General features: G+C 47.4%; 1 protein-coding gene across 1 annotated transcript in view; it reads right to left on the bottom strand.

The window, feature by feature from the left end:
* Nucleotides 1–20,453, bottom strand: part of LOC132584205 (unconventional myosin-Id) — a 440,151-nt gene that overhangs the window by 207,304 nt on the left and 212,394 nt on the right. Inside the window, exons 3-9 of the mRNA XM_060256019.1 lie at nt 16,559–16,652; nt 12,717–12,882; nt 11,070–11,123; nt 9,837–9,932; nt 6,808–6,924; nt 1,129–1,332; nt 86–231 (exon numbers count right to left, since the gene is read on the bottom strand). Coding sequence (XP_060112002.1) covers nt 86–231; nt 1,129–1,332; nt 6,808–6,924; nt 9,837–9,932; nt 11,070–11,123; nt 12,717–12,882; nt 16,559–16,652 — 877 coding nt within the window. The remainder of the gene's footprint in view (nt 1–85; nt 232–1,128; nt 1,333–6,807; nt 6,925–9,836; nt 9,933–11,069; nt 11,124–12,716; nt 12,883–16,558; nt 16,653–20,453) is intronic.

Raw genomic sequence — 20,453 nt, 5'->3', positions numbered from 1 at the left:
GTTAACAGAAAAGAGAATGGCTTTCATTTACCACCTAGGAAGAACACTTGAAGTCCCAGATGCATTCTTCGTTAGGAGGGCTCACCTGTTATTGTCAAAGATCTCAAAGCCGTAAATATCCAGGACGCCAATGACCGTGTTCTTCCCAAGAACCGTGCTGTTGTGGTCCTTCACTTCAATGACATCGTTGATGTGGGTCACAATCCAGCAGAAGAGGCGTTCGTATATCGCCTTCCAACCGAGAAAACAACAAAAGTCATTCCCACAGAGGTCACGGTTGTCACTATATAGATTAAAGGTTGATTAAATAGATCAAACTCGTGGGCATTCGATGAAATTGCTGAGCAGACAGGTTAAAACGGATAAAAGGAGGTACTTCTTCACCCAAAGGGTGATTAACACGTGGAATTCACTGCCACAGGAGGTGGCGGCGGCTACAAGCATAGCCACCTTCAAGAGGGGGTTGGATGAAAATATGGAGCAGAGGTCCATCGGTGGCTATTAGCCACAGTGTGCTTTGGTTTTTACCGGTGTCGTAAAATTCCAATTTGCAGCAAGCTGATTGTCAGTCAGTCAGTCCCAGACTATTTTCCATGGTGAAGGCTTAACTGCTACATGGCTATAGCATCAAGGGTTTCAGCACTCCCTCCCTCCCACACACACACACACACACACACACACACACCCAACTCCCACCAAGAAAACTTAGTTGATTTTAGGTAACTTGACAGACGATCTTCTCAAACGTATGCGAATTATATTGCCAAGAATTCTCATACATCAAGGACTAACCCATACTGGCACCACCAGACAGCTCAGAAGAGCCACTCAGTCCGGCTGCACGGGACAAACACAGTTCATCTTGACGTAAACAGGCAGGAGAGAAATTCTGAAATTCGATGACAGCTTCCTCCCCTCCTCTCCCTTTCCCTCCCCCCATACAGGCCAGAAAAATAACCTGCCAATACTCTTCTCTGTGGGCATACTTGCACGGTTGCCTTCAAATATCGAAAGGCAACATGCCAGCAGTTAATGGTTTTCCCAAAACAAAATAGGAAGGTGCAGAGTCATGAGAAATATCTGGAAGACCTGCACAGCCTGAGCTGCAGGGAGAGGATCCGCAGTCACCTTTGCAAATGCGTTTCTGCCATAAGTGGCTTCTTGCTCAGTGTGCTGCTTATTGATGACGTCTCGGCCAGTGGCCACCGTCCGAAAAAGCAGGGCCTTCTCTACCATGTCCGCCTTGGTTGACAACAGATCGGCGATGACAGACACTAGCTTGCTGTTTTCAATCACCGGCACGTCACCATCCACCAAAAACTTCAGATTGCCCTGCAGATGGGGGGTAAAAACAGTAAGAGACAGATTTGGCTCATTCTCCATCAGCGAGGGTCGCAAAATGACTCTGACAGGGCCACTGACTTCAAGCAAATACAAATTAACTTGGGCCAATGCAAGGGCCGGCTTTTTGCAAACACATCTCTCGCTGCTATGCAGATCAGCAGCATCTGGACGGGAAGCATTTTTGAACTTCGGAAACGAGACTGCTTCCTTTAGACCAGAAGGGTCGTACTCAATATGTCCTCTGGCCCTCCAAGGTTCATATACACAATTATTACTTCCTTTCTACCTTCCAGAGCTCCAGCTTCGATCGTCCAGAAGTCCAAGGCAGGAACAGCACAGGAGCTGAGAATGCTTTTTACTTTCCCTGGCTTAGCAAACGACTTCACCTCTCTTGTTTAAGGTATCAGGAGGTGTCTGAAACCATCTGACTACAGTGCCAAGAGCACTACTTGCGGTCTGATAATTGCACAGGCTGAGGGAGGTGACCTCGGCTTTGACTCTATGCTTTTTTAAAAGGGAAAGGTGCAAGCACCAGGTTGTTACCAAACCATGGGGTGACATCGTATCACAACATTTTCACAGCAGAGTTTTTACAGAGTGGTTTGCCACTGCCTTCCCTGGTCATCTACACTTTACTCCCAGCAAGCTGGGGGCTCATTTGACCAACCTCAGAAGGATGGCTGAGTCAAACCTTGAGCCAGCGACCTGAACCCAGCTTCCATTGGGATCAAACTCAGGTCATGAGCAGAGCTTGGACTGCAGGACTGCAAGCTTACCACTGTGCACCATGGGGCTCTCTGTGCTCTTTTAGCCCTTTCCACATGTGATTTTCTTGTCTGCTCTGTCTTTATCACGAAGGGCTTTCCTGAGGAAATATGCTGCAGATTTATAGGGTCCTTGCTGGCAAGCAGGCTCTGTGGCCGCTACAAAAGAAACGGCAGCATCCTCACGCTCTCGAGGCAGGCAGAGTATTTCAGTGTCCCCAAGGCGGTAAAGCACAGAGGTAATTTTCAAGATGCCAAATAGAGGGAGGACGGAGAGGAGCGTCTACAGCTCAACAGAAGATGATGGAAAAAGAACATACGAAGCTGCCTTCTACTGAATCAGACCCTGGGTCCATCAAAGTCAGTCTTGTCTACTTAGAATCATAGAATCATAGAGTTGGAAGGGACCTCTAGGGTCATCTAGTTGGAAGGGACATCTAGGGTCATCAACACCTGCACAATGCAGGAAACTCAGAAACCTCCCCCTAAATTCACAGGATATTCAATGCTGTCAGATGGCCATCTAGCCTCTGTGTAAAAACCTCCAAGGAAGGAGAGCCCACCACCTCCCAAGGAAGCCTCTTCCACTGAGGAATCACTCTAAACTCACAAATACCTCCCCCTAAATTCACAGGATGGCCATCTAGCCTCTGTTTGAAAACCTCCAAGGAAGGAGAGCCCACCGCCTCCTGAGGAAGCCTATTCCACTGAGGAATCACTCTAAACTCACAAACACCTCCCCCTAAATTCACAGGATCTTCAATGCTGTCAGATGGCCATCTAGCCTCTGTTTAAAAACCTCCAAGGAAGGAGAGCCCACCACCTCCCGAGGAAGCCTCTTCCACTGAGGAATCGCTCTAATGGTCAGGCAGTTCATAGAATCACAGAGTTGGAAGGGACCTCTAGGGTCATCTAGTCCAATCCCTGCACAATGCAGGAAACTCACAAACACCTCCTCTGGCACAGTAAGGGCCAGCCCTAGACTGTCTGGCACCCTAGGCAAGCCCAATTTCTGCCCTCCCCCCCACACTGATGACATCATTCAGTCACATGGTGAGGTGGCCAATTTGGCACCCCAGAAGGTCAGCGTCCTAGGCAATTGCCTAGGTCGGCCCTGGACACTGTCACAATATGAGGAGGAGGACAGGAAGAAAACAGTTGTCACATCCCCTGGTTGATAACGGTATAGATTACTGAACAAAGAAGGCGTAACAACCGCTGCAAACAGACACAAATGTTTCCTGCCTCATCAGCATGGCTCTTTCTGTTCTATCCTTGAGAAAGTCAACTATGAATACATGGCTTCCTGCCCAGAACCAATCTAAGAACGGAATGCAGGTTTGAAACAAGTATGTCTTTGGGAAATGCATGCTAAGCTTGAAGTTGCTTAGAATCATAGAAGGAAGGGATCTCCGGGGTCATCTAGTCCAACCCCCTGCACAATGCAGGAAACTCACAAACACCTCCCCCCCCCCCCCTAAATTCACAGGATCTTCATTGCTGTCAGATGGCGATCTAGCCTCTGTTTAAAAACCTCCAAGGAAAGAGAGCCCACCAGCTCCTGAGGAAGCCTGTTCCACTGAAGAACCACTCTAGGCTCACAAATACCTCCCCCTAAATTCACAGGATCCTCATTGCTGTCAGATGGCCATCTAGCCTCTGTTTAAAAACCTCCAAGGAAGGAGAGCCCACCACCTCCTGAGGAAGCCTGTTCCACTGAAGAACCACTCTAAACTCACAAATACCTCCCCCTACATTCACAGGATCCTCATTGCTGTCAGATGGCCATCTAGCCTCTGTTTAAAAACTCCAAGGAAGGAGAGCCCACCACCTCCTGAGGAAGCCCATTCCACTGAGGAACCGCTGTAATGGTCAGGAAGTTCTTCCTAATGTTGAGACGGAAACTCTTTTGGTTTAATTTCAACCCATTAGTTCTGGTCCTACCTTCTGGGGCCACAGAAAAAAATTCCACACCATCCTCTAGATGACAGCCCTTCAAGAACTTGAAGATGGTGATCGTATCACCTCTCAGCCGCCTCCTCTCCAGGCTAAACATCCCCAGCTCCTTCAACCTTTCTTCATAGGGCTTGGTCTCCGGACCCCTCACCATCTTCATCACCCTCCTCTGGACCCGTTCCAGCTTGTCTATATCCTTCTTAAAATGAGGTGCCCAAAACTGAACACAAGACCCCAGGTGAGGTCTTACCGGAGCAGAGTAAAGCGATACCATCACTTCATGTGATCTGGACACAATACTTCTGTTGATGCAGCCCAAAATTGCATTGGCCTTTTTAGCCACCGCATTACACTGTTGTCTCATGTTCAGCGTATGGTTCACTAAGACCCCTAGATCCTTTTCACACATACTACTGCTAAGACAAGTCTCCCACATCCGATAACTATGCATTGGAGTTTTTCCTACCTAACTGCAGAACTTCACATTTATCCCTGTTAAAATTCATTTTATTGGCTTTAGCCCAGTTTTCCAGCCTGTCGAGGTCATCCTGTATCCTGTTTCTGTCTTCTACTGTATTTGCAGCCCCTTGCATCATCTGCAAACCTAATAAGCATTCCCTCTGTTCCTTCATCCAAATCATTGATAAAGATGTGGAACAAAACAGGGCCCAGGAGGACACCATGTTTACACCATGCCTTCAGCGGAAACAGACTGAATGGTTTTAATACAATGTGAGTTTCATGCGGCTGGGCCTAGGTAAGGCAGCCGCATCCAAAACATCTGTAATTGCTCAGATGTGGGCTGAGATGTTCTTATTTTTCTGAAAGGGCCGTGGGGAATATTTCATAGAAATTGGATTTTGTCTAAACTTAAATTACATAGGATAAGGCCAGGGACTCCAACACGGTGCCCATGGGTATCATCGTACCCGCTGACATCTTCTCTGATGCCTGCCAAGTGTTTTCAAGAAGTAGGAGGGGCCAGACAGGGCTTTGACACAGCTAGGCTTTTGATTGGCTGCACAGCTTTTGTTCAGACGTTGCTTTGAAAGCACCTGCAGTGCACGACAGGAAGAAGATGATGATATTGGATTTATACCCCGCCCTATACTCTGAATCTCAGAGTGGCTCACAATCTCCTTTGCCCCCCACCCACCACCACAACCTGTGAGGTGGGTGGGGCTGAGAGAGAGCTCTCACAGCAGCTGCCCTTTCAAGGACAACTCCTAAGAGAGCCATGGCTGACCCAAGGCCGTTCCAGCAGGTGCAAGCGGAGAATCGTCACGGTGTGTCAGAAGTTAAGCTCCAGCACCCTGATCTGGACAGCCCAGGCAAGCCTGATCTCATCAGATCTCAGAAACTAAGCAGAGTCAGCTCTGGCAAGTACTTGGATGGAAGGCCTCCTTGGAATACTGGAACCGGGAGGCAGGAGCAGGCTTTATTCAATCACTTCTCTGAATATCCTTCATGCCTCCAGTAGGGGCCAGTCATCAGAGGTCGCCATGACACACACTCACACGCAAAATACAAAAAAAAAATAATTAAAGGAAGTTAAGCTGCAGAAATCATTTTGTGACCAGCTCCACCACATTTTGCGGCAGCCATTTTGTTGCTGTGTTTAAAAAGGCTGGGGACCCCCGACGTAAGTTTTTCTATTTCTTATTTCATTGACATATGCAAGTGTTTTTGGTATAATTGGGATTGTTTTATGTTTATATGTAATCATTTCAATCAGGGTGGCCAAACTGTGGCTCGGGAGCCACATGTGGCTCTTTCACACATATTGTGTGGCTCTTGAAGCCCCCTCTACTCCATTGGCCTTCAGCCTGGAGAATGCATTTAAATGAAGTTGCTTTCTTTCCACCTCTCCCTCCCCATCTCCCTCCCCCCTTCCTTCCTTGGCTGCCCCTGGATTAGCCTGATCTAAAATAATAGTTTTCTAAGGTAGCATTGAGAGATTCGGGGCTGAGATAAGAGGTTTTCACTTGGCACCTGAAATAAACAAACTTTTGACCTCTCTTCTGTCAAAGGGGCTGTTTACCTGTAAGAGACTGGCTATCAGAGAGAAGAGTCATCACAATAAAGCATGGTGGGGTTTAATGGTTAAAGCACTGTTTCAGAACAAAAAGCCATGAGCAGGTATTAAAGCAAATGCTTCTCCCATGGGTAGGATAGTACTTCCTAACCCAGCCCTGAGCAAACACAATCATATTTCTATTGCTGAGTGGTCTGACCTAGCCTCAGATCGCAAAGCATGGAGGCACACCATCCACCAGGCTGTCTCTTCCTTTGAGAACGCACGCATAGCTGGTCTTGAGGACAAAAGGAGATTGAGGAAGAATCGCACTGCTACAGCACCAACCCTAAATCAGACTTTTCCCTGCAGCCACTGTGGCCGGACCTGCCTGTCCCGCATTGGTCTTGTCAGCCACCAGCGAGCCTGCAGCAGACGTGGACTACTGCACCCTTCTTAAATCTTCGTTCGCGAAGCCAAGCCGAGAGAGAGAGAGAAAGTGGTAACAGCAGGGAAGACCCACCATCTGTAGAGAAGCCAACCACCTCCTCTTTCCAACACGGCCGCTCTACTGTTATATGTTCATTATTTCAAGGGGGTTTTTCTGCTCCAGATCATTCCTCAAATTGACAGCTTTTGTCGACGATTTCAGTCCTGGGGAATTGGAAGCTATTCCCACAGCCTCTCGAACGGCACCAAATCCCCCACCCTTTTCCACGCCCGACTCACCAAATGCAGGATGGCAGCCAAAATTTTGTACACCGTCTGAACTTCGTCTGGCTCAAACCCGATCACTTTCATGGCGTCGGCTACAGCTTTGAAATCAGCACTATCGTGGATGGAACACTGGAAGACAAAGAGCAACAGCTGTAGTACCTGGGACCCGTCCTTGTAGGCTATACCAACGCATGTTCACTGTTGACGCTGGTGGTATTGTATTGAGAAACCAAAACTGTCGTTTTTAATCCTAGCATTCAGAGGAAAGGGGCTTTCCAATAATCTCAGCAGGATCTTTCAGGAAACTGGAAAGCAGGAAGCCAAGAAGAATTAACCAAGGGTATGGTTTTGCCAAAAGCCACTGTAAGAAACATGTTGGCAGAGCAGGCTGCAGTCCATGCTCCCAATCTGCATGGTTTTACAGACTTTAACTCGGAGAAACGTCGACTGCGGGGTGACATGATAGAGGTTTACAAGATAATGCATGGGATGGAGAAAGTAGAGAAAGAGGTACTTTTCTCCCTTTCTCACAATACAAGAACTCGTGGGCATTCGATGAAATTGCTGAGCAGACAGGTTAAAACGGATAAAAGGAAGTACTTCTTCACCCAAAGGGTGATTAACAGGTGGAATTCACTGCCACAGGAGGTGGTGGCGGCCACAAGCATAGCCACCTTCAAGAGGGGTTTAGATAAAAATATGGAGCAGAGGTCCATCAGTGGCTATTAGCCACAGTGTGTGTGTATGTATAAAATTTTTTGCCACTGTGTGACACAGAGTGTTGGACTGGATGGGCCATTGGCCTGATCCAACATGGCTTCTCTTATGTTCTTATGTGACACAGAGTGTTGGACTGGATGGGCCACTGGCCTGATCCAACATGGCTTCTCTTATGTTCTTATGTGACACAGAGTGTTGGACTGGATGGGCCATTGGCCTGATCCAACATGGCTTCTGTTCTGTTCTTATGTGACACAGAGTGTTGGACTGGATGGGCCACTGGCCTGATCCAACATGGCTTCTCTTATGTTCTTATGTGACACAGAGTGTTGGACTGGATGGGCCATTGGCCTGATCCAACATGGCTTCTCTTATGTTCTTATGTGTGACACAGAGTGTTAGACTGGATGGGGCCATTGGCCTGATCCAACGTGGTTTCTCTTATGTTCTTATGTGTGACACAGAGTGTTAGACTGGATGGGGCCATTGGCCTGATCCAACGTGGCTTCTCTTATGTTCTTACTTTGCCCCCTGCTGGGCAAAAAAGGAATGGAAATGTTTCAGGTTTGGGACAGCGAGTTGGCATCAGCACGCTGATACAGCAGGGGCTCCAAATCTTTGGAGGTTTTTAAGCAGAGGCACCCCCGTGGCGCAGAGTCGTAAGCTGCAGTACTGCAATCCAAGCTCTGCTCACAACCTGAGTTCGATCCTGGCGGAAGCTGGGTTCAGGTAGCCGGTTCAAGGTTGACTCAGCCCTCTATCCTTCCGAGGTCTGTCAAATGAGTCACCAGCTTGCTGGGGGGAAAGTGTAGATGGCTAGGGAAGGCAATGGCAAACCACCCTGTAAAAAGTCTGCCACGAAAACGTCATGACGCGACGTCACCCCAGAGTTGAAAACGACTGGTGTTTGCACAGGGGACTACCTTTACCTTTTTAGATGGCCATCTGACAGCAATGCTGATTTTATAAACTAAGGCAGATTGTGATGGGGAAGGGGAATGAAGGGATGAGTTTGGTTCTCAAGAGCTCTTTCTAATATACCCAGGGGAATGCCAGTCACCACTATGGGGTCAAGAAGGAATTCCCCTCCAGTTCAAACAGCTTTAACACGGGAACCCAGCAACTCCTGTCACTTATATCACTGACAAAGTACACCAAAACGTGGGGGGGAAATAACCAGACACGCATCTCAGTCTCGGCTTGTGATTTTTTTTGCTAAGCTGTCAAAATCGTGAATTAAGCTTATTTATTTATTTAACTGGATGTATATCCCGCCCTCCCCGCCGAAGCAGGTTCAAGGCGGCTCACGATACATAGCTTACAATAAAACACATTTACATTAAAAGCATTAAAATGGTTTAAAAAGAATTTGGTGCTAGTCTCGATACAGATTGAAGATGGCGCTCAATGATCTTATGGACTTCTTGTTATGAACGGAATTCAGGGATATGTCGATCTAGGATACGATAGCTGTCAAGGAACCTTTTTGATCTTATACTGTTCTGTGTACATGTATGAAATTGACTAGGCACCTACATGCGTTTTCCAGTTGCTGGAGTCATGGCCACCAGCTCTACACATTGGAATGTCTCTTTAAATATGAGAGCCAGTTTGGTGTAGTGGTTAAGTGTGCGGACTCTTATCTGGGAGAACCGGGTTTGATTCCCCACTCCTCCACTTGCACCTGCTAGCATGGCCTTGGGTCAGCCATAGCTCTGGCAGAGGTTGTCCTTGAAAGGGCAGCTGCTGTGAGAGCCCTCTCCAGCCCCACCCACCTCACAGGGTGTCTGTTGTGGGGGAGGAAGGTAAAGGAGATTGTGAGCCGCTCTGAGACTCTTCGGAGTGGAGGGCGGGATATAAATCCAATGTCTTCATCTACCTCACAGGGTGTCTGTTGTGGGGGAGGAAGGTAAAGGAGATTGTGAGCCGCTCTGAGATTCTTCAGAGTGGAGGGCGGGATATAAATCCAATATCTTCATCTTCTTCTTCTTCTCCATCGAGTATCTATATTCTATTAAAGTGAGGTTTCACTGATCGCTATAATAATTTGATGGCAAGTGAAAAAAAAAATTGGTGAATCTTCTAACGCTGAGCGTTCCTCTTGTGTTCGATATTTCGTTTGGGCATCTGGCAGGGGGTCGCTGAGGGAGTGGGGAGGCAGTTTTGAATTCCCTGCATTGTGCAGGGGGTTGGACTAGATGACTCTGGAGGTCCCCTTCCAGCGTTATGATTTTTCATATTCCGAGAAGACAGAACAGAGCTGATCCTGTCGCGTTTCAGAGAGCAGAGAGACCCCACGCTGGCAGGTAACGTTTCCTCACCTTTAGCTGGGCTCCAGCACCAATATAGCTATATGCAGATAAATCCTTATGAAGATGTAAAGACCGCAGAAGCTGCTCAGAACCTCCTTGGAGTAGCTGAGGAAACAAAGCCAGAGAGTCAATTGTCCAGTTAAACGGCTTCTTGTATTATGTGTGTGTGTGTACAGCACAGGGCTATGTGAGCAGGAGTCAATGTTCAATGAGCTTACTAGTATGTCCTCTCCCCATAAGATCTTCTAATCATCACAATTAAGGAGGAAAATTCCCACCCCTTAGAGCCCCACAACTGTCCTCTCCTCCCACAGAACATATGAGATCGCCTACAACCAGGGCTTTTATTGTAGCAGGAACTCCTTTGCATTTTAGGCCACACACTCCAATGTAGCCAATCCTCCAAGAGCTTACAGGGTCTACTGTAAGCTCCAGGAGGAATGGCTACATCAGGGAGTGTGTGGCCTAATATGCAAAGGAGTTCCTGCTATAAAAAAGCCCTGCCTACAACGAAGGGAAAGGTATTTTCCTCTTAGGTCTAAACGTTGGGTTTTGCTTCACATGCATGTGTATGGGAGGGAGAGAGGGAAGTGCCACCAAGTCCCCAGGGCTCTTCCGATTACCCCTATTCTGTCCACATATCAGCTTTTTGTTGAGTCGTGGGTGGTAGCTCAGTCGTTACCACATTTTGATCCAGAATGAATTCAATCGGTTGCAAAATATTTGACAAGAGCGATCTCCTTAAAATGCTGCTAAAATGAGTATTGTCCTGCTGACATGAGAAATCGTATCGGTCCACCGTTACATTTCATCTAACAAGTTTTAGATTTTTATGAGATACATATAATTTATTGTTCTGTATTTTGCCTGTTGCCTGTTTTGTAATGTTGGTTTTGTTTCCTTACCCTGTTGCAATGTATTGGTTTTATGCTCAAGAACTTTGGTCATACAAGCATAATAAGCAAAATGCGGCGTCGTTTTGTAGAAAAATAGGTGGTGGAGCTTATCCAGGGGTTGTTATGCAGCTGCACCTACTATTCAATGGACAAGGTAGGAAGGAGGAGGTGGAACTCTCAGAAAGGTTCAGGAGCTGTGCTCCTGTGAGCTCCCGCTGAATCCAAGGCCTGATAAAATAAAGCACTAACCCTTTACACACACACACACAAAGAAAGAAAGAGGAATGCAGCATCTGGAGAATTAGCAGAGCAATCAGGAATACCTTCCAAGAAAGGAGGAACTTACCTGATAAAAGGAGTGAAAACTTCGCTCTCCTGGCTGCTGCACAATCACCCGTGACTAGAAAGAAAAGACGGGGGGCGGGGGGGGAGAATCTGACATAATTTGGTTGCTCTTCAAAACACCTGAAGCCCAGAATGGCATAACATAGAAAAGGGGAGAGATGGAGGTCTAAGGAAGGGACCTTTTACACGAATGACAGCTATTTAAATACTATCACATTCTGATAGATTCAGATGGGTAGCCGTGTTGGTCTGAAGCAACACTTTGTGTGCAGACACACGAAAGATAATACCCAAAATGAAAGTCTGTTGGTCTTTGTTGAGAGCCGGTCTGGTGTAGCACTTAACAGTGGCAGACTCTAATCTGGAGAACTGGGTTTGAGACCCCCCACTCCTCCTCCACATGCAGCCCGCTGGGTGACCTTGGGTCAGTCACAGTTCTCTCGGAGTTTTCTCAGCCCCACTGACCTCACAGAGGGTCCGTTATGGGGAGAGGAAGGGAAGGAGATGGTAAACTGCTCTGAGATGCCAAGTGAAGACAAATCCATTTTTTTTCTCTTCTTCTTAAAGGTGCCACTAGACTCAAACTTTGTTCTATCACATTCTAAGTTCATCTAACCTTTAAAACTCAACATGGCCCTATCTGCAGATACTTAAATCTGTGGGTCAGGGCCATGTTGATAGAACAGAGATTTTTCTCCAAACCTGGGGGATCCCTGATGCTTACAGAAAAATCCAAAAACTAAAAAAAGGGGGGGATGTTTGTCTATAACTCCCCAAATACAGCCACCTCGTCCCTCACCCACTACTGAGGCAAACTCACCGGAGGCGTGTGGAGAGCTGGGTGCCTCCGATGCCCCCTGAGAGCTGGGTGCCTCCAATGCCCCCTGCGGAAACTGCCACTAAGCTTCTCATTCAGGAACAGGGAGGAGTGGGAAGGCCAAAACCACCACAGAGGTGATCTAACTGTCGCCTCCCCTCTGCCAAAACCATTGCAATCCCAGCAGAGCTGGAGAAAGACAGGTGGACAAGGAGGAGGGGGAGTCTCCACTGCCCCCCCTGCCACCCCCTGATTGGCTACATGTTGGACACGCCCACTCTCAGAAGGAGTCCATTTCAAAGGGAGCATCACTAAAATGCTTTCAAATAAAGTCAAGGCAGTAATATTTAATCTAAGTGAGCACACAGGATCAAGCATGGGAAAGAACCCCAATGAAGACATAGACAAAAAACACACATGTGTCTCTTCAGTTAAGCGACTTCAGGGCAACAAATACAGATGTTTAAAAAAAGCAGATGCCAGCATGGAATTATACATGAAAACCAGACAGCACCTCCAGTCAGGCAAAGAACCCAGTTGAGTTCACTTTCAAAATTAGATTTATTAGTCTGCTGAAAGCGCTGTATGAAGTTTCTTTACTACGATGCAATCATCTGTTTTAAAACCCCGGTATCTTCTGCAATAGCATTTACTGAAAAGTTCACTAGTGTTAAAGCCGACTCGGCACTCATTTTTGTTCTCCTGCTCTTACCCCAGGAGTTTTCTGCCACGAGTCAAAGCACAAACAGTATGGTCATCCTCTTCTCTGTGTACAAAACAAACCTTCATCCACAAAAGGTCACAGGGTCTACCCAAGGCAGAACAACTCACCTTTTCTAGCAAGTAGTTATTGATGTGCCCGCCGATTGGGTCCCCTTTGAAATCAAAGTTGATATCCATATACTTTCCAAACCGGCTGGAGTTGTCATTGCGGTTGGTTTTGGCATTGCCAAAGGTCTCCAGAACACAGTTCGATTTCAGCAGCATGTTCTTTACCCTTTGGAACAGACACGGATGAAAAAGCAAGAGTACAGGAAACCGGGTCTAGACAGCATGTATTTCTACTCTTCCATAACACGTTTTATATATTAGGAACAGAATGGCCACATCCGCTACTGTGGCAGGATGAAACAGGCTGATGTTATGTGAGATTCCTTTGGAGCCCAGGAACATGGCTCAGCAAAAAGACTTCCCAAAGCAAAAACTGGGTCATCTAGCCCAACCCCCTGCACAATGCAGGAAACTCACAAACACCTCCGCCTAAATTCACAGGATCTTCATTGCTGTCAGATGGCCATCTAGTCTCTGTTTAAAAACCTCCAAGGACGGAGAGCCCACCACCTCCTGAGGAAGCCTGTTCCACTGAGGAACTGCTCTAACAGTCAGGAATCATAGAATCATACAGTTGGAAAGGACCTCCAGAGTCATCTAGTCCAACCCCCTGCACAATGCAGGAAACTCACAAATACCCCTCCCCACTAAATTCACAGGATTCGCATTGCTGCCAGATGGCCATCCAGCCTCATTGTTTGCTTGCATCCATAAACTCCTGCTACTGGAAGATTTCTTCACAAACAAAAGGCGCTTTTGCCCCAATCTGACCCAGAATTGGCTTATACAAAATAACATGGGGCTTCATCATCAGTGCAACACACTTCATTGCAGGGCTTTTTTTGTAGCCAGTTTGGGGTAGCGGTTAAGTGTGCGGACTCTTATCTGGGAGAACCAGGTTTGATTCCCCACTCCTCCACTTACACCTGCTGGAATGGCCTTGGGTCAGCCGGAGCTCTCTTATCTGGGAGAACCAGGTTTGATTCCCCACTCCTCCACTTGCACCTGCTGGAATGGCCTTTGGTCAGCCGGAGCTCTCTTATCTGGGAGAACCGGGTTTGATTCCCCACTCCTCCACTTGCACCTGCTGGCATGGCCTTGGGTCAGCAAGAGCTCTGGCAGAGGTTGTCCTTGAAAGGGCAGCTGCTGTGAGAGTCCTCTCAGCCCCACCCACCTCGGAGGGTGTCTGTTGTGGGGGAGGAAGATAAAGGAGATTGTGAGCCGCTCTGAGACTCTTGAGTGGAGGGTGGAATATCAATCCAATGTCTTCTTGTAGCAGGAATTCCTTTGCCTATTAGGCCACACACCCTTTATGTAGCCAATCCTCCTGGAGCTTACAGTAGGCCCTGTACTAATAATAATAATAATAATAATAATAATAATAATAATAATAATAATAATAATAATAATAATAATAATAATAATAATAATAATAAGTTTTTATTTATATCCCGCCCTCCCCGCCGGGGCAGGCTCAGGGCGGCTTACAAAGCCATGTAAGCTCTTGGAGGACTGGCTGCATCGGGGTGGGGTGGCCTAATATGCAAAAAAGCCCTCCTTCATTGTATGAATTCACCAGGAAAATTTAAAGGCTCCCCACCCTTTAAATGAGCACAGTTACACATGTTCACAGAGACGTTTTTTCAAAGAAACTTCTTTTTGGATTGGCACCTTCAATACCATTCGCCCACATATATATTTAATGAATGCCAGTGATCTGAGTGTATGCTACCTTTGGCCCTGAAGGAATCTGGGGAATTTATATGCCATCTCTCCAGAGACCTGCTCGAGGCAGCTTGCAAGTAAAAAAGCACAAGCCGTTCAACACAAGCCTTGAGCTGTCTTTAAAAAATCCAAAAAATGGTCCTGAAGCTAGAAGCAGACTATAAAACAGCCCCAAAGAGATTTTAAAACTCCTTAATTAAAAGCTTGGGGTAAAAAGTGATGTAATTCTAGTCCGGCACCCAAAAGATAGTAAAGTAGGTGCCGCACGAGTGTCAAGAAGAGAGCATTACAAAGGCAAAATGCTACCACTTGAAGTGTCCTGTCTCTCGTCTCCCTCTACCTTGCCGGAACAGAGATCCGGCTTCAGGAGACTAAGCTTAACTAGCAGGCTGCTGCACGGCTTTGGGGGTTTTTCCAATTTCCTACAACAACAAACTGTTTTTGCTTTTTCACGCTTTGTTTATTGTTCATTCCCCTTCTTGTTATTCAAAAGGTTTGGGAGCAACATACAAAAACAGCCAGTTTAACTTTGTCCCCTGCCCAGCAAAATGAAATGAAGTAAAGGACCAACTGCTAAAAACATATACATGTAATCAAAATTACATGTATTTCTTTCTCAAATGGTTAAAAACATTTATGGGCCCAACTGTAGCCTCATTATAGAATAAAAATACCAACTACGCAACTGGAAACTATTGCGACCCGACACGTCGGGGCCCAGATAGGCCTTCTTCAGTTGTCAGCGATATTTGTACCTATGGGCACATGAACAGTGTCCAAGTTGATGCAGCCAAAAAAGGAGTTTTCTAATAACAAACAATTGCCACAAGGTGTGGGAGTGTGCAAGAGGCCTCCTAGAATCTAGCCTTGCGCCTTATTCACATGCAGACGTACTGAATGATGCTGCCATTGCATGTCTTCCGATTTTGGTCCAGGTGCAGACAAGCGGTCAGAAGCCACCTTTTGGGGGGGGCGGGGTTAAGTCTCCCCCACTCTCTTTTCATTCCTTTTCCTGCCCAATAAAAGCCAGACTGAAGCTGGAGCATCTGAGGGTCGAGGGGGGCACAGTCGCTGTGGCCTCTCTCTACTTGAACGGGGTCCAACCTGACAGCTACTCCTCGTCAACAGAAGCCATTTGCAATAGGCCACAGGAAGGCAGCCAATTCTAATTTTTCGGTCCATAAGACGCACCTGAGCATAAGACGCACCTAGTTTTTAGAGCCGTTTGTGTGAATTTAGAGGCATTTGTGTGAATTTTTTGCAGTATTCGCTCGTTAAGACGCACACACTTTTCCCTCCACTTTTTTGGGGGGGAAAAGTGAGTCTTATGGTGCAAAAAATACTGTACATGTTGGGGTTGCCGGCTCTGGGTTGGGAAATTCCTGGAGATTTTGGGGTGGGTTGAGTCTGGAGAGAGGAGGCTTTGGGGAGGGAGGGGCTTCACAGTAGGGTCTAATGCCATTGCAGATATTTTCTCCCAGGGCTTTTTGGGGTAGAAAAGGCCCAGCAGAAACTCATTTGCATAATAGGCCACGCCCCCTGACGGCACCCTTGTTTTTTACAGGGCCTTTTTTTTTTCAAAAAAGTCCAGCAGAAACTCATTTGCATATTAGGCCACAACCCCTGACGGCACCCTTGTTTTTTTTACAAGGCCTTTTTTTTGCAAAAAAAAAAAGCCTAGCAGAAACTCATTTGCATATTAGGCCACACCTTCTGGCACCAAGCCAGCCAGAACTGCGTTCCCATGAGTTCCTGCTAAAAAAAGGGGCCCTGTTTTCTCCAGAGGAAGCGATCTCTTGTCACCTGGAGACCAGCTCTCCACCACCTAGAGACTGGCCATCCCACAGGTGAGGCACAAGCCGCTTGGAGCATTCCGGTTATAACACCGGCACCCTGAACTGTGCTCAGAAATAAATAAGCAGGTTGTCCATGAGTGAGCCAAGCCTCCTGGGGCTCTCATTCCTCCACCCACCCCCCAGCCATTCCATCCAGAAGCAGACTATTACCGAAGCTTCCGTACACTTAATTTGTGGACAGCCCCATCATACCATTCAACGTCCTCGACGTATTCCGTCTCCGTCTTCTTCTCCCTCCCCACAAGGCCAAATATTCCTTACCTTTCAACCTCAGCTCTCTGGCTTGGGTTGGTAATGGCAGCGATGTACTGCATGATGTATTTGCTGGCTTCTGTTTTGCCCGCCCCGCTCTCTCCTGAGGGCACAGACAGACAGGCATCGTAAGACGCAACACAAAGCATCGTGTTTCCTCAGCTACAAACAGGATGTGTTTATGCCCATTATCCACGACACATGGCGGTACATCGTTTTGCGCAGTTTGTGTCATCTCTGGTTTCTTTGTTATGTAAAGCAAGCTCAGCATGCAGCACACAGATTAGATGTCTAGGGCCAAATTCAACTTCTGATGTTTATGATTAAAAGACTGGGAGAGACCTGTGAGGTCCTGGAAATAAGAGCCCGTTTGGCGTAGTGGTGAAGTGCACAGACTCTGGGAGAACCGGGTTTGATTCCCCACTCCTCCACTTGCAGCTGCTGGAATGGCCTTGGGTCAGCCAGAGCTCTCTTATCTGGGAGAAGCAGGTTGGATTCCCCACTCCTTCACTTGCAGCTGCTGGAATGTCCTTGGGTCAGCCATAGCTCTAATAGAGAGCCAGTTTGGTGTAGTGGTTAAGTGCATGAACTCTTATCTGGGAGAACCGGGTTTGATTCCCCCCTCCTTCACTTGCAGCTGCTGGCATGGCCTTGGGACAGCCATTGATTTCGTAGGAGTTGTCCTTGAAAAGGTAGCTAATGTAAGAGCTCTCTCAGTCCCACCTACCTCACAAGGTGTCTGTTGTGGGGGGGGGGGGGAGGTAAAGGAAATTGTGACCGCTCTGAGACTCTGAGATTCAGAGTATAGGAAAAGGAAAGGACCCCTGTGCAAGCACCACTTGTTTCCAACTCTGGGGTGACGTTGCTTTCACAACGTTTTCATGGCAGACTTTTTTTTAATGGGGTGGTTTGCCACTGCCTTCCCAGTCATCTACACTTTCCCCCCAGCAAGCTGGCTACTCATTTTACCAACCTCGGAAGGATGGAAGGCTGAGTCAACCTGGAGCCAGCTACCTGAAAACTCAGCTTCCGCCGGGGATCGAACTCAGGTTGTGAGCAGAGCTTAGGACTGCAGTACTGCAGCTTTAACACTCTACGCCACAGGGCTCTGTTCAGAGTATAGGGCAGGATATAAATCCAATATCCAGTTTGGTGTAGTGGTTAAGTGCCCAGACTCTTATCTGGGAGAACCAGGTTTGATTCCCCGCTCCTCCACTTGCACCTGCTGGAATGGCCTTGGGTCAGCCAGAGCTCTCGTAGGAGTTGTCCTTGAAAGGGCAGCTGCTGTGAGAGCCCTCTCAGCTCCACCCACCTCACAGGGTGTCTGTTGTAGGGGAATTGTAAGCCGCTCTGAGTCTCTGATTCAGAGAGATGGGAGGGGTATAAATCTGCAGTCTTCTTCTCCTCACAGTAATAACAGACAATCTAACTATAAAAACAAGTTGATGGGGTGTGAACTGGCAGAGACTGACCAAGAGAGAGATAACTCAACAAAAATGTCGAGACAGTGTGTGCTTGCAATAAAAAAAAGGGCCAACTCTAAACTGGGAATTATTAGGAAGGGAACTGAAAACAAATCAGCCAGTATCATAATGCCTCTGTATAAATCGATGGAGCTGCCTCATTTGGAATACTGTGTACAATTCTGGTCACTGCATCTCAGCATTGGAAAAAGTCCAGAAAAGGGCAACTGGAATGATTAAAGGGTTGGAACACTTTCTCTATGAAGAAAGGTTAAAACGCTTGAGGCTCTTTAGCTTGGAAAAACGTCAACTGAGGGGTGACATGATAGAGGTTTACAAGCTTATGCATGGGATGGAGAAGGTAGAGAAAGAAGGACTTTTCTCCCTTTCTCACAATACAAGAACTCGTGGACATTCAATGAAATTGCTGAGCAGTCAGGTTAGAATGAATAAAAGGAAGTCCTTCTTTACCCAAAGGGTGATTAACACATGGAATTCACTGCCACAGGAGGTGGTGATGGCTGCAAGCATAGACAGCTTCAAGAGGGGATTGGATAAGCATATGGAGCAGAGGTCCATCAGTGGCTATTAGCCACAGCATATTGTTGGAACTCTCTGTCTGGGGCAAGCGATGCTCTGAGTGCACTTCTGGAGTGGGTGGGATATAAATCTAAGGTAAACAAACAAATAAAATAAATTCTTGGTGCTTGGGGGGGCAACAGTGGAAGGGTTTCTAGTACCCTGTCCTCACTGATAGATCTCCTGATGGTGCCTGGGTTTTTTTGGTCACTGTGTGACAGAGTGTTGGACTGGAGGGGCCACTGGCCTGAGCCAACATGGCTTCTCTTATGTTCTTATGTGACACAGAGTGTTGGACTGGATGGGCCATTGGCCTGATCCAACAGGGCTTCTCTTATGTTCTTATGTGACACAGAGTGTTGGACTGGAGGGGCCATTGGCCTGATCCAACATGGCTTCTCTTATGTTCTTATGTGACACAGAGTGTTGGACTGGAGGGGCCACTGGCCTGATCCAACATGGCTTCTCTTATGTTCTTATGTGACACAGAGTGTTGGACTGGAGGGGCCACTGGCCTGATCCAACAGGGCTTCTCTTATGTTCTTATGAGACACAGAGTGTTGGACTGGAGGGGCCACTGGCCTGAGCCAACATGGCTTCTCTTATGTTCTTATGTGACACAGAGTGTTGGACTGGAGGGGCCACTGGCCTGATCCAACAGGGCTTCTCTTATGTTCTTATGTGACACAGAGTGTTGGACTGGAGGGGCCACTGGCCTGATCCAACATGGCTTCTCTTATGTTCTTATGTGACACAGAGTGTTGGACTGGATGGGCCACTGGCCTGATCCAACAGGGCTTCTCTTATGTTCTTATGTGACACAGAGTGTTGGACTGGATGGGCCACTGGCCTGATCCAACATGGCTTCTCTTATGTTCTTATGTGACACAGAGTGTTGGACTGGGTGGGCCATTGGCCTGATCCAACACGGCTTCTCTTATGTTCTTATGTGACACAGAGTGTTGGACTGGGTGGGCCATTGGCCTGATCCAACACGGCTTCTCTTATGTTCTTATGTGACACAGAGTGTTGGACTGGAGGGGCCACTGGCCTGATCCAACATGGCTTCTCTTAGGTTCTTATGTGACACAGAGTGTTGGACTGGATGGGCCATTGGCCTGATCCAACATGGCTTCTCTTATGTGACACAGAGTGTTGGACTGGATGGGCCACTGGCCTGATCCAACATGGCTTCTCTTATGTTCTTATGTGACACAGAGTGTTGGACTGGATGGGCCACTGGCCTGATCCAACATGGCTTCTCTTATGTTCTTATGTGACACAGAGTGTTGGACTGGATGGGCCACTGGCCTGATCCAACATGGCTTCTCTTATGTTCTTATGTGACACAGAGTGTTGGACTGGATGGGCCACTGGCCTGATCCAACATGGCTTCTCTTATGTTCTTATGTGACACAGAGTGTTGGACTGGAGGAGCCACTGGCCTGATCCAACAGGGCTTCTCTTATGTTCTTATGTGACACAGAGTGTTGGACTGGATGGGCCACTGGCCTGATCCAACATGGCTTCTCTTATGTTCTTATGTGACACAGAGTGTTGGACTGGATGGGCCACTGGCCTGAGCCAACAGGGCTTCTCTCATGTTCAATAGAATCAGCTCATTCTTCCAGCTCACTGCATCTTGAGGGCGTCTGAGGTGGGGAGCTGGGAAAAAGGTACTCTTTCAAGCAAAATTAAACGAAAATCTATGTTCAGTTGAACATTATGCATAATTATTTCACTGCTAAACGAAGAAAAGGAGCCTCACGGCTATCAGGGAAGCAGTGGGATAACCAGGCCATGGTGACTTTCTTTGCTTCAGGTTTCAAAAAGGTCATTAGAACATTCCTCAGATGGTAACA

Source organism: Heteronotia binoei, chromosome 15 (genome assembly GCF_032191835.1).
Source record: "Heteronotia binoei isolate CCM8104 ecotype False Entrance Well chromosome 15, APGP_CSIRO_Hbin_v1, whole genome shotgun sequence".
Taxonomy (NCBI): Eukaryota; Metazoa; Chordata; class Lepidosauria; order Squamata; family Gekkonidae; genus Heteronotia; species Heteronotia binoei.
Note: the sequence above shows the minus strand (reverse complement) of the source record. Positions and strands in the feature narration are given on the sequence as shown.